This window comes from Tripterygium wilfordii, chromosome 16 (assembly GCF_013401445.1).
Source record: "Tripterygium wilfordii isolate XIE 37 chromosome 16, ASM1340144v1, whole genome shotgun sequence".
NCBI classification, from domain to species: domain Eukaryota; kingdom Viridiplantae; phylum Streptophyta; class Magnoliopsida; order Celastrales; family Celastraceae; genus Tripterygium; species Tripterygium wilfordii.
Window position 1 is genome coordinate 1737985 of NC_052247.1, and position 13907 is coordinate 1751891.

The 13907-nt window shown below is 37.3% G+C and overlaps 1 protein-coding gene and 1 non-coding gene across 2 annotated transcripts; both read left to right on the forward strand.

Moving 5' to 3' along the window:
• The first annotated feature begins 272 nt into the window (after positions 1-272).
• LOC119980809 (3-ketoacyl-CoA synthase 19) lies at positions 273-3161 on the forward strand. Its single transcript, XM_038823599.1, has 3 exons — positions 273-580; positions 661-696; positions 1689-3161. Exon 3 carries the CDS (start codon positions 1732-1734, stop codon positions 3028-3030), a length of 1299 nt encoding a protein of 432 aa, XP_038679527.1. The 5' UTR covers positions 273-580; positions 661-696; positions 1689-1731; the 3' UTR covers positions 3031-3161.
• A 2149-nt stretch (positions 3162-5310) lies between these two features.
• Positions 5311-5427, forward strand: LOC119981561. Its single transcript, XR_005464173.1, has one exon. It is a non-coding gene; the product is annotated as a U5 spliceosomal RNA (small nuclear RNA).
• The last annotated feature ends 8480 nt before the right edge of the window (positions 5428-13907 follow it).

The window sequence follows — 13907 nt, forward strand, 5'->3', positions numbered from 1 at the left end:
AAAAAGCTGTTTGCTAGTTAGGAAGAGAGATGCTTCATCGAAGATCTTGGATTTGGGCTCACTTACACTGTTGGGCCATTCACGGCAAAGCAAGAGACGCTCAGCTCCATTGAAGATCTGGGCTCAATTACAATGTTGGGCCTCAGTCAAATATCATTTCGCTCAGCCCATGTACAAGACTTAAACGACACAGTATCACAAAGTTACTTATTTCAAAACAATTGTATATTTTCAGGCGTTTTATGGCCGTTGGATGTAACAAGCAATCAATAAAGATTACAGAATTTCTTCTCCCCTCCTCCTTCCTGCTTCTTCTGATCTTCTTCACTGTCAACTCTTTCTTCGTTCAGAATATAACAATCGCAGTACTTCTTGTGGAATTGCAGTTGACATTGATGGACTATGGAGTCATACTTCGTGGCCGTGAACCCATTGGGGGTTCTCCGCAAGCCTTGAGGAGATTGCACGGAGATTGCACGGAGCTCATGGTATTTATAAAAGAACAAATCCGTGAACGCAATCCATATTCCATACGTGAATAGTGAAATTTCTGGGCAGTATCAGTAGTGTATTAAAATGGGTATGCAGCATAAAAATAATTCAAGTGCTTCTGGTTTGTTTGTTTGGGATCTGACCCGAGTTTTCCCTGCATCTCTGCAGGTATTTTGAAGGTCCCAGTTTTGTTCTTGACAAATGGTGAGTATTCAACGATTTATTTTGTTGCCCATCTTTGGATTTGCGGACAAGTCCCATAACTGCAAGAGTCCCCTTTCATAAAACTGCTTGTTACAAATTATTATGTGTTGTTTTGTTATAAACAAGAGGATAAGTATCGGATAAGCCTTTAAACTTATCAAAAAAGGGTCAATTGTGTAGTTTTTTTCCGCTCTTGTAAACCTTCTTGCCCTTTTTCTGTTCTAAATTTTCTTCAAAAGGTGATATCTTGTTCTGTTGAATAGTATTTTCGGGGAAGAGAATTTCATAGCTTGATTTTGTAAATAATAGAGAAGAGCACTTGAAGGATCCTTCAATCTCCTCCTTTACCTGTGACATCTCTTCTTTTGCATTTATAAGTAGCTCGGAGCTTCTTATAGAATTGAACTAAGCACTACCAGCATTTCAAGCATCACAATATATGTTACTACAGCTTTTGCGTTCCAACTCACCTCACAGTACCACAGCTTTTTACCTCATAGCACCTCATCACACCTTACAGCACTCCCAAACGCTTACAATATAAGAAGTAAATTTGTGCAGGACCTATATGAGTTAGTGCCATTAATGGCTTACTTGGTGGAAAAGTAGGAAACACAGCTTCTGCATTACACTGTACAGTCTGTCAGTCTCAAACCTACTTCGCCATCCACCCACCCACCCAGTGAAACTGTAAAACTACTCATATGTCTATCAAAAATTGTTGGAACTTTCTTAGATAAGGAAGACTTGCAGAGATTAATCAACTTCAACCATAAATGGGGTTCATTAATGCTGTCCAGAGGTTCTGATGCCAACTTGGTTTGCAATAATTCTATAAAAACCCTTACATAAGTTCAGCCCAACACATATAAGAGTTCTATGTATACACACTTTATACTATCAAAGTATATATCTATCTTCTCTCTCAGTTTTTCTCTAATGGAGATTATCATGACAATGTATTTGGTGACTCTCTTGTATGTCATCTTCAGGTTCTGTAAGCGGGTTTTCAAGAAGAGACACCAATGCTGCTACATGTTACACTATGAGTGCTATAAGACCTCCGCCGATGACAGGAAGCTTGATACTGTCACCAGTGGAGACATAGTCATGAGAAACAGGAACTTGGGCATTGAAGAATACAGGTTTCTCTTAAAAACAATTGTCAGTTCTGGTATTGGTGAAGAAACTTTTGGTCCAAGAGTTGTGCTTGCAGGCCGAGAAGAATCACCGACTCTGGAGGATTCATTTTTGGAGATGGATGATCTTATTTTCACCACACTTGATGGACTTTTTCTCAAGACGGGTGTTTCTCCATCACAAATTGACATTCTTGTTGTCAATGTCTCTCTGTTCTCCCCTGCACCTTCTCTGACTTCGAGGATAGCGAACCGTTACAAGATGAGAGAGGACATTAAATTCTTCAATCTCTCTGGAATGGGTTGCAGTGCAAGCCTTGTAGCCATTGATTTGGTGCAGCATTTGTTCAATACATACAACAATTCACTTGCTGTTGTTGTTAGCACAGAATCACTTGGTGCTCATTGGTATTGTGGGAAGGAGAAATCAATGATGCTCTCCAATTGTTTGTTTCGCTCCGGTGGCTGCTCGATGCTTTTAACCAACAACCGAGCCTTCAAACATCAAGCCATGTTTAAATTGACTAGTAGCGTTCGAACTCATTTGGGATCTATAGACGATGCATACAATTGTTGCATACAAGTAGAGGATGAGCTTGGTTATGGAGGTTTTAGACTCACCAAGAATCTAACAAAAGCTGCTGCTCAAGCTTTAAAGATGAACCTCCAAGTCCTTGTCCCCAAAATCTTGCCAACTTGGGAGCTCATTAGGTACATGATTGTGTCCACTCTTCAACGGAACAAGAACAAATTAGAGAAGACTAATGGAGTGACATTGAACTTGAAGGCTGGAATTGAACACTTCTGCATACACCCTGGTGGGAGGGCAGTGATTGATGGGGTTGGTGAGGGTTTAGGACTTGGTGGTTATGATCTTGAGCCAACTAGAATGGCACTCCACCGATTCGGCAACACATCGGCTGGTGGACTCTGGTATGTTTTGGGTTATATGGAGGCAAAGAAGAGGCTTAAGAAGGGTGACAGGGTTCTAATGATCAGTCTTGGTGCTGGTTTTATGTGTAACAACTGTGTTTGGGAGGTTATGAAGGATTTGGAGGATACTAATGTGTGGAAAGACTGCGTGGATCGATACCCTCCACCTCCAACATCTTCACTGAATCCTTTCTTGGAGAAGTATGGTTGGCTTAATGATGATTCTTTGAGTTCTAGTATTAAGTTAGAATTGAAGCCTTGAAGCTGCTATAATGTTGAGGTTTTTTTTTTTCCAACTTTGAAAGCTTTTTAACAATAATAAAATGGGGAAGATTTATGTATTACATACACCACTTTTATGTTTACTCAATCTTGTATTATTATATTGAAAGAGTTGTTGAAGATTTATGTATTTGAAACATGTGTATATTTTGCACGTCCCCGACCCAATCCTGTCCACGTCCGACTCCGACCAGATCCTGTACACGTCCACTGTAGAAGTCTTTTGTACGAGTGTTGTTTACTGAACATTAAGTTCTATCATGTTTTCTGAATCTAGTGTTCTAATCCATGAACCCTTATTGCATGTGTTCTGTTTTCATACTATTATGTTAACACCAGAAATGTGTTACTGTTGGTGATCTGGATATACAGTATTGTAGGCCTAAATAATAAATATGAAGCAGTAGAAAGTATAGTGACTGTTAAATGATGTGACAAAGTTACCGTTTGAACTATACCCCCAAATCATAAATTGGTGATGGAAACAAAAATACATTTACATGTGTATGTGTCAGTCCGTGTGTGACCCATCCATTTCATTTCATTGTTTCTTCACATAATGAAGATGCCTTCACATTGCTTCTAGGTGGAGTTCATGCTTAAGTAGAAGGCAAAATAAAAAAATCTTGCATAGAGTGTTTCAATTGAAGGTCTTAAAACACTTTTAGGGTTTGTTGAAATTCTCAGACCAAATAAGTTAAAAATATTGTCCGTTCTAGGTCACAGACATATACTGATTTGTTTTTTTATGGGCTGTCGTTATTGGTTTTTAGACCAAAAAATTACATAGGAACTGAGTTTTGCATATAAATCACTCAGTCGAGTAATGCTAAATCGATGTGGAATTTCTAATCTTGACGAGCCTAAGAATGATTTTATGAACAAATACTATCATGAACCCTACATTGAACATTGTCATTATAGGTACTTAAGTAGGTTTACACTATTGCACAATAAGACAGTCAACATACTCAATACTCTCCAGCTAGGTCTCTTTCTCACATTGTTAATTATGAAAATAGTCACACATCGCTAAAATAAATATCTAATGGATCGGTTATAAACTTAAGAGTCAATAAAACACGTTTTAAAACCATGGCCCTGTGATGAGTTGAGCTTGAACTTGAGAAAACGGACAATATCTTACAATGATAGTCAATATTAGGCAAACAAGTCCATTGGTGTTTATGAACAGTTCAGTTGTACATTTTGGTAAAGCCCTTTAACCCACTTGAGGAAAGAATGCATTGATCAGAAAGAGCACATGGTCAGCTGAACATTCAAGCCTCATTATAATGGTCGGTATCACCTGCCGTCCTTTTCTTGCTGCAAACATAGCTGTATCATTATCAATGCAAGCTGTATGCTCAGTCAAATTTAGATCCCCTAATCAAATCTTCTTCCAAGCTACTTTTGTTTAAAACCGGATACTCGTAAGAGCACCGCATAAAAACAACCCAAACAATTTGCAAAAGTATTGTCCGCTCTAGTCCTAACCGTCTAAGGCCTGCATGGTTTTGTCCTTGAAATGGTTATTTTGGTTGAGATGGATTTGATATTTTTTTTTCTTCACATCGGTGACTTACGTCTAACCAATATGGGATGACCAAGTTTTAGCAAAAATATGTATGTAACAGCCAAGCAGCATATCATGTACAACCTTGAGTCAGAATTTCATGTTTCTTCTCCAAATTTACATTTCAATGAATCTTGATCTGAACAAAGTCCATGGAGGCTGCAGCACTGGCATGCATTAATTGTTGAACAGAAAATGAAACCCCAAGCCTTTTTTAGTAATTAGATTTCTTGCTTCACTGTAGAAAAACTTTGACATACTCACATCAAGATTAAAATCTTTAGCATTGGAAGATGAGAAGGACATGTTATTCTTGGCGCAAACAGGAGTAGAACCGGCCCAACTTTAATATATGCATTCAATATGGCCATGGTTAGCATCGCACACCACATGTTCGATGAATTGCCCCAATCATTTGCATCATACATACACCCTATATAAGATGGGTTTTACGGCAACAAACTTCGGGAAATTGTGAAATTTTGTGGCAGAATAAGATATCTAGCTTTCCACTTTAACCAACTCGTAATTTTTTAGTCCAAAATGGGTTCCAAGCCAGCATAGCATTCCCATTGGAGGAACACATGAGTTAAAAGAGCATGAATCCCACATCGGGAAAAAGCACAAAGCTTGCTCTACAACCAAACTACTTAAGGGAGGAATGAATAGTTGGGAACTTCAAGCAGCCCTGCAGAGCGCACAAAGCGAACTATTCTTTCGCCTTTTACTAAAGAATACCGTGTGCGCGCTGCATTGAAGGGCATACGTCAATTTTTGGAAGGGTATTTGTGACAAAATACCCCCAAGCAAGAAAAGTCCAAATTTTAAAAATACAGTAGCCTATTAAAGGTCTACAGTCCAAATTTTAAAAATACAGTAGCCTATTAAAGGTCTACTTTCTCAAGATCATATAATAAGGAAAATTTTATTTACACACTAATGATCTATTTTCTTTACATCACTTTTTAATTTTTTATAGTTTACAAAAATATCTTTATATACAATTATTAACCCCACACATTATTTTTCCTCTTTCTCATCAGGTAAGTCAACTACATTGATTATACTTGCAGGAACACTAACATTTGAAATAGAAGTCTCCTTACATATTCTCGATTGTCAATTTTGATTAGAATCAGTTTATGGTGGAGATGAAGAATGATTCTTCCGGTGGAGGAGAAGGAGACAGAATTAGAGGAAACCTCCTTTTCTTGATGGGAATATCCGCAATATAATCACTAGACTTCTAGGAGATGGGTTTTACCCCGGGCTGATAGTAGAAGATCAATTAAACAATATTCAAAAATAAAAAAATCCTACACTCTCTATTCGTCTGGGCATGTGCATATCGATAAGATAGTGTGGGGTTGAATTGGGGTTTAAAGAGACAATCTGTATGTAAATTTAACATTAAAAATTCTAATATTTTACAAATTAAGGGTATAGTCATCTTTTCACTATAATTTTGTGTGTAGACTTTTAATTTTTTGATGTAAACTTATCATTTTCAAAAAGTGGTGTAAAGATAATAGATTAGTGGTGTGTAGATAAAATTTCCCATATAATAAAGGATTAAAGGGCCCATTTTCCTTCCAACCTAGTAACCATTGGGCTTCGTCTTGGGCTGGCCCATCTATTTTTAAGTATAGTAGCCTATTAAAGGCCCTGTCTTTCAAAGATCATACACTAAAGGGCCCATTTTCCTTCCAATGTAGGAACCATTGGGCTTCGTCTTTGGCTGGCCCATCTGTTTTTGAAAATTGTTTTCTGAAATGTATCAATTTGTAATTTTTTTATTTCGCAGTTTTTTCTTAGAATATATTAATATGATTGGCACCTTTCCAAGGAAGTTGAAAAAAAATATATTTATAGTGTGTTTTTAAGTGATAATGATCGTAGTTTTCTGTAGAAGACCCTACCGATCACTACACGACAAACAATAAATTAATATTTTGCATGTTGAAAAGGTTGGAAGAATATTTGATCGTGTTTGTCATTAGTACGTAGGGTCTTGTTTATGTGACGATATTACGTTGATTATTACGTAAGCATTGGTGACATCATGTCTCCAATCTCTTGTTGCGCACGGGGAATTTATAGTATGCTGAAATTAAGACACAATCTATTTGTTTTTATTCCTTAAAATCCGGAGAATGTTACGGCCCATGAGACACCAATGAAAGTTACCACAACCACAATGATATTTTGTCCAATAAAGTCCTTAAAAAGCATGAAAATATAATATCAAAATGTCATTGTTGTATACATCAATTCATCCATGTCCGATCAAATATCACTTTATGATCATCCATGCTGTAACAAAATAGCATCATTGTGGTTGCTCATACGTACTTGTTTTATTTGCAAGCCGAAATTGGGTTATCGATATGTTTACCTAAACTGAAATTGGGGGGCCGACATGAAATTGGTTTGTCTACATCATTTGAACGGTGAAAACAATACTTGGAACATTGTATCAAAATTAGAGCTCTGGAAATCTCACTAGAGTTCAACTCCAGTAACAATTGATTCGGACTCCTTGAATTCGATAGCTTTGAGGAATGACATGTTTGTGGCTTAATTTGTTGGGTCTTCTTTTCGCTTTTATGTTGAAACTAAGGTTCTTGTCGGTGGTTTAGTGATCAGACCGGTACGTACTGTCTCTTTCTTAATCATTTTTTCTTCCAACTTTTTGTGTTTCAGCTTTTGATTTTGTTGCAGGAAGATCTGGTGGGGCCGTGCATGGGGGAGTTGGCTGGCGTCTAAGGTTGTGCTAAAGGTCTTTTGTGGATGAGATTTGGTCAATAAGGATCATGTTGGTGAAGTCTTCATCTTAGTCTAGGTCTGTTTGATGTGGATGTGGATGTGGACCATGATAGTTAGCTCTAAATGCGCATTATAAGCAAATACACGGTTTGATGCATGATATGATTAAAAAAATTATGATTTATATTTAATAAAAATCAGTTAGAACAATTTAAATGATCGTTTTTTTGTTATCTTGAACACATTATGTTTTAATTTGTAATGTTTAATTTAATGACTATATAGATATTTACTTACTCCTAAAAATTTTGTTTGAGTGTGCTGCTTCCCGAACACCCACCAACCTTTGTCTCCCTTCCTATAAATTTCTGGCTAGACCGCGTGCTTACCAAGTCTCTCTCAATCTATTTTCTAGATCTGCCCCTGATTGTTTGTATACATAGGAATTGTATTAGATAGAAAATTCATACATACTACGAGGGGTATATCCTAAGAACATGCAAAATACCAAATAAGAAGATCATAATCCCACTTATGTTTACTACTTATCAACCCAAAATCTAATTTTTTTTGTCTGTGCTGTGACCCTGTAATGGGGAGCTCCATTTGTAATTTCTCGATAAAGGATGATCCTCTCGCCCACTTTCAGACGTTTGTCATTGACGAATCTCCGCCAATCTTTTGAGTGAACGGGCCTAGGGTTGGGGTTATTTCTTCGTTTGGAGAGTTCGAACTGGTACATCATGCCATTCTTCGTGTCTGTTGCTCGAAAGACGATTGAACATTCTCCAACGGGAATTGGAAACTCATCCAGTGAACCAGTTGGACACACCAACCTTTCCATAGTATCTGTCCGTGATAGCACTTTTTCAAAAATCTTCTTCATTGATAAATATTTGAAGAAGCTAATTGCATCGCTAGGCTTGACCAATTTCACGGATGTTCATGTTGCAATGGGCTCGAATTTTGAGGGTTTTAAAGATGAGACGAATTTTGAGGGTTTTAAAGATGAGACAGCTCATCTTTGTTTTCTTCTTGTGGGGCCTTAATTGTGTCTTATCATTCGATCCGTGAAAACAACTCTTATATGTTCCTGCCTGTCTCTTTCTATCACATTTGGAGGGAGACCGAGAAGCAACCTTAATTTGTTTTTTTCTTCTTATGATTGATCCTAACGTGCACCTGTGGCGCTATTAGCCCTTTGCGCTTTTGGATGGACCTTTATATTCGTATAGGGATAGGGGGTTGGAATTATTCCAGCAATTTCACCCCATCTCCACCATCCAATGCAACAATACATTGATTTGACAACACTACACTTAATGCATTCAATGGTGGAGATGAGGTGGAATTGCTGGAATAATTCCAGCAAATCGTTTTCCATTCGTATAACCCATTAATCTAGGTCAACCTGAATTTGTTTTTTCTCTTATGCTTCATCCTAAGCGAAAGCTCCTGACCCCATCATCATCTTTAAAACAAGAAGCAAATTAAGTCCGCAAAAATAAAAGAAGAAGACAAGCCAAAAATTAAAAGATACCAAAAGTGGGAGAACATCATTAAATGATGGCATGATAGACAGACCAGCTGAGATGAGAGAGAGAGGGGCATAATACTTGTTTTCTATTGGACTAAAAAAAAGGTCTTTGTTTTTGTTAGGTGAGTGATTGAAAATGAAAACAAGATATATATCACACATAACAACACACTCTTTTTCTTGATAAAAAAAGAAACACACACACACACACTCTTTTTAACTGAAAACGACACGACTATAGGTCATGTCATCCGTAGGTCAATTTTGGTCGTCGACCATAGGTCATGTCGTTTCTATTTTGGAGAGCTTTAAATCGGTTTCAAATTGGACAACAATAAGTGTTTACGAAATATTTATATGTATGAATCATAACCTTGATTGGATTTCGGACGTACTTAATTGATTGAATCTGGATTGGATTGGTTTAAATCCGAACGAGTAAATCAGAAATAACCTAATTCGGGTTAGGGTCCGGACAAATAACCGGGAAAGATTTATGTGTTTGGACTCGGATCCCATTTTAAGTCGGACAAAAATTTTGTATTTAAACTCAAATTTCGGACCTATAACTTATATCCAAACTTAATTTAATCTGGATCGGACAAATTCAGTCATCTGAACCAGACATATAACTTATGTCCACATGACCAACTAAGCTCACGATAAGAGGTCCAACACCAAGACCCTGCGTTTCGTACAATGTCCACGTGATGCAAAGGCATTTGAGATTCAGAGCTGTCTAATAAACGAGCAACAATGCTAGAGATCCCAGTAATAGTTATCCCAGAAGCATCCTAATAATATGTGATATGCATTTATTGGGTATAATGACATCATAATAAGGGACCCATTGAAGTCGTGGGGTCAACAAGTCAATTCATTGATTTTGACTAATCAACAAAGTTAATAATTGCTTCCAAGTTCCAACTTCCAACTATCTCAATTTCACCTTTTTTTTCTCCCCTTAACTCCTCATATTCATCATTAGTTGGTATAAATATATGCTGAATTAAGACTGAAATATCGTTTTCTTTAGTCCTTTTCACTTTCTAATTTAGTTATATAACTTAAAGTTCTCGTCATGTTATAGGGCCCTTTTGATTTGAAATAATAAAATAATAATTCATATGGCAGTCGTGTGCATGTTGACCAGTCAGTACCTAGAACTTATTTTTTATTTTTATAATTAGGAATTGTATTACATAGAAAATTCATACATACCACGAGGAGCATACCCAAGAACAACAATTAAAAAAGGACCAAGAACCAAATACCAAATAAGAAGAGAGCTTAGGAAGGACTTTGAGAGAGATGAAAAAAATCTCAAACTTGCATTCCCTCCTCGTCCTTATAAGTCCAAAAATCTCCAAAAATGTGTGTTTGTGCTCTAATCCTGTAATGACAAACTCCATTTATAATTTCTCGAAAAAGGATGATCCTATTACCCACATTCAGATGTTTATCGCTGACATATCTCCGCCACTCTCCTGTGAGAACAGGCCTAGGTTTGGGGCCATTCCTTCGAATGAAGAGTTTGAACTGATACATGCCATCCCCCGCATCTCTTGCTTGAAAGACGGTTGAACGTTCTCCAACGTGAATCGGAAACTCATCCAGTGAACCAGTTGGATACACCAACCTTTGCATAGTATCTGTCCGTGATAGCACTATTTCAAAAATCATCTCCATTGATGAATATTTGATGATGAATAGAGGTTTAGGGCTTGAAGAAGTGAATTGCAATATTTGATGAAGTTAATTTATAGGATGTTCATATTGCATAGGACTCGAATTTTGAGGGTTTTAAAGATGAGAGAGCTAACTATACTGTCGGTTGGCAATAAGATAACGATGTTTTCTTTGTGGGGCCTTAATTATGTCTAAATCTTTCGATGGGTGAAAACAACTCTTTTATATATTCCGGCCTGTCTCTTTCTATCACATTTGGAGTGAGACAAACAACCTTAATTTGTTTTTTCTTTTATTATGCTTCATCCTAACGTGCACCTGTGGCGCTATTGGAGCATCCACAGTGATGCACCAAATATCCAACACTCCAAAATCATTCTCTCTTCTCATCTATCTTGCATGGCACAATTTAATTGGATGAGTAAATCCCACAATATACACTATTCATCAACACTCCATACATTCTAACACTTCATACTCATTTTCTCTATTTTCTCTCTCTTCCTTTTCATCATCTTTCTCTTCACTATTCATCGACTATATACATACTCCAACTCTCAAGTATCCTTTTTTCACAACTAAATTTTCAAGTGTCATTTTTCACCAATTGTGTGCATGTAACGTTATACTTCTCAAAAAAGTAGCATTTCAAGTACTTGAAATACACTCTATTATACCCGTTATGAACATCTAGCACTTAACTTATCAATAAAGTATCATCTCAAGTACTTCAAAATCATCCCATTGTGGATGCTCTTAACCCTTTGCTCTTTAGATGGACCTTTATATTATTATATTCAAAACCCATTAGGGTTTAGTCACATTTATTGTTCTATTTTTTAATTTCAACTTTGAAATCCCTGGTTTTAAGTTGTCAAGTGCATCTAGTTCGAGAATAGTAGTCATTGGCTATAATCATTAAGAGATGATTCGGTTGATAATCGATTGAGTTAAACTTTAGATTCTTGTTATTAATTTGTCAGTTGGAAAGAGAGATAGAAAGAGTGTGTGTGGGGGGGGGGTTAAATTGTCAAAGAAGACAAAAAAATCATTAAATGATGACTTGGCAGGCATACAAGCTGAGACAGAGATAGAGAGTTTAGACACGTAAATTGGATAACAATCTAATTCGAGTTAGGGTTCGGACAAATAAACTGAACAAAATTTATATGTTTGGACCGAAGTTTGAACATATAATCTATATATAAACTTGAATTAATCTAAATCAAACAAAGTCAAATATTCAGACGGGATAGAATTTTGTCACTCCCAACCGAAAGCTCCAGAGCCCATCATCTTAATACAAGAAACAAAGCCCAGACCCCACCATCATCTTTAATACAAGAAGCAAAGTCCGCGCGAAGAAAAGAAAAAGACAAGGCCAAAAAGACACCAAAAGTGCGAGTCCTTTTCCTAGGACCACGGATTGAACCTAGAAGAAAAGAAAAGACAAACGAATAGAAGAAATCCACGCACTAGAGAGAGAGAGAGAGAGAGTGCGGGGTTAAATTGTCAAAGAGGATGACAAAAAAAACATCATTAAATGATGGCATGATAGATAGACGAGCTCAGACAAGGAGAGAGAGGCCTAATTCTTGTTTTCTACTCGACTAAAGATAAGGTCTTTGATTTTGTTAGGTGAGTGATTGAAAATGAAATCAAGATGGATATCGCATATAACAACACCACTTTTTTTTAACTCAAAACGACACGATAGAGAGGCATAATTTTAGACATACGATATGGACATAAATTCAGATTATCATGTTCATTCGTACAAAATTTTTCCACATTACAACAGGATAAACTGGATCAAAGATGAGCGTGTAACAACAAGAGTATTGCTTCTAGTAGAAATTGAACTTAAGACCTTCTGAGTTCATACGATTTGATCCCAAAGAGATTCATCAACTAGACTATGATCACCAAATGATGATTATAAATTACAACAACATCATACGGACAATTGAATAAGCCAAATCAAAATCACAACTTGCACCACAATAAAACAAGATCAAAACACGAGTACATATGCATGACTCATGGAAAGTCGAGCTCACCAACATGATATTGTAGATCCTTGGGTCGTCACAACCCAATAACCACTTTAAAACTCATCATGTTAGTTAAGAAATGAATTGTCCATATAAAACACTTTACAAGCACACACCCACACCCAGAGGATGTGAGATGAATAGTTTGTTACATGAATTCACATCTATGACCATGACCAAGACCAAGACCAAGACCAAGACCAAGACCAAGACCAGCTTATACTAAAGTCATGGTGTTTGTCACCACAGAACACATAGCTAGTTTATTCAACGATATATGTTGATCATAGGTGAGTTTCCCCGCACCCAGAAATTGTGCAATCAGCCCTTTTTAAAGCCCATCCAAGGCCCAGTATACCCAGCCCATTATAAGGGCAGAATATTCATTTACTCAAGCAAGTTTTGTTTGACCCAAAAGCTAGGGAGAATCATAGAAGGAAGTGAAGGTCCCCGGTCTTTGGAGAAAAAAAAAAACAAGGCTTTCTTTAAGCCCATGAAACAAAACAGCTTCTTTCAAGTTAATTTATCATAGATTAAACCACCTCTTCAACCTGAGAAAAACTAATCACAGGGAGAACTTGTATCTTTTTGGGTTCAAATGTCCAAACGAATTAGCATTGAAGCACACAAAAATTTATAATGATGAACACAAGAAGAACTGAACTGAAATCCTTGTCAAGTTTTCTGGCTGGCCTCCAAAATTCCCTTCACAACAGAAGTAGGCACCAAAACAGCTACAACCTCCGCACCAGCCACCACGCCGGCCGCTGCCAACGCGGGGAAACTCACCCCTTCCTTAACCCCCTTCTCCGCCGTTTCAATTCCTCTCTCCACCGTTATAACCCTTTTCTCTGCTGTTTCCAGTTCGTTATAACCGGAGCGAGCTATTTAGTCGCAACAGGTACGCGACCCTTGTCTTCTCTCCGGTGCGCTCTCTGTTTTCTCCGGGGAGTACGATGGATCTCCGATTTGGATGGAGTATGTAGTGCGGATGGGTGGGTATGCGCCTTGACTTGGATAGCATAAAGTGTTAAAATCTCAGCCGTTGGATGAATCCAACGGTTGAGAATCAAACTCCCAAGTCACAGCCGCAATATAGGACCGCATATATATATATGTATGAACATTGCATCCATGAATGCATGTAATAGACACCCATTAGAGATGTTTGGGTTGAAAATTGATTGAGTTAAACATATGTGTATTCAAAATTCGATTTAGTGATAAACATATTT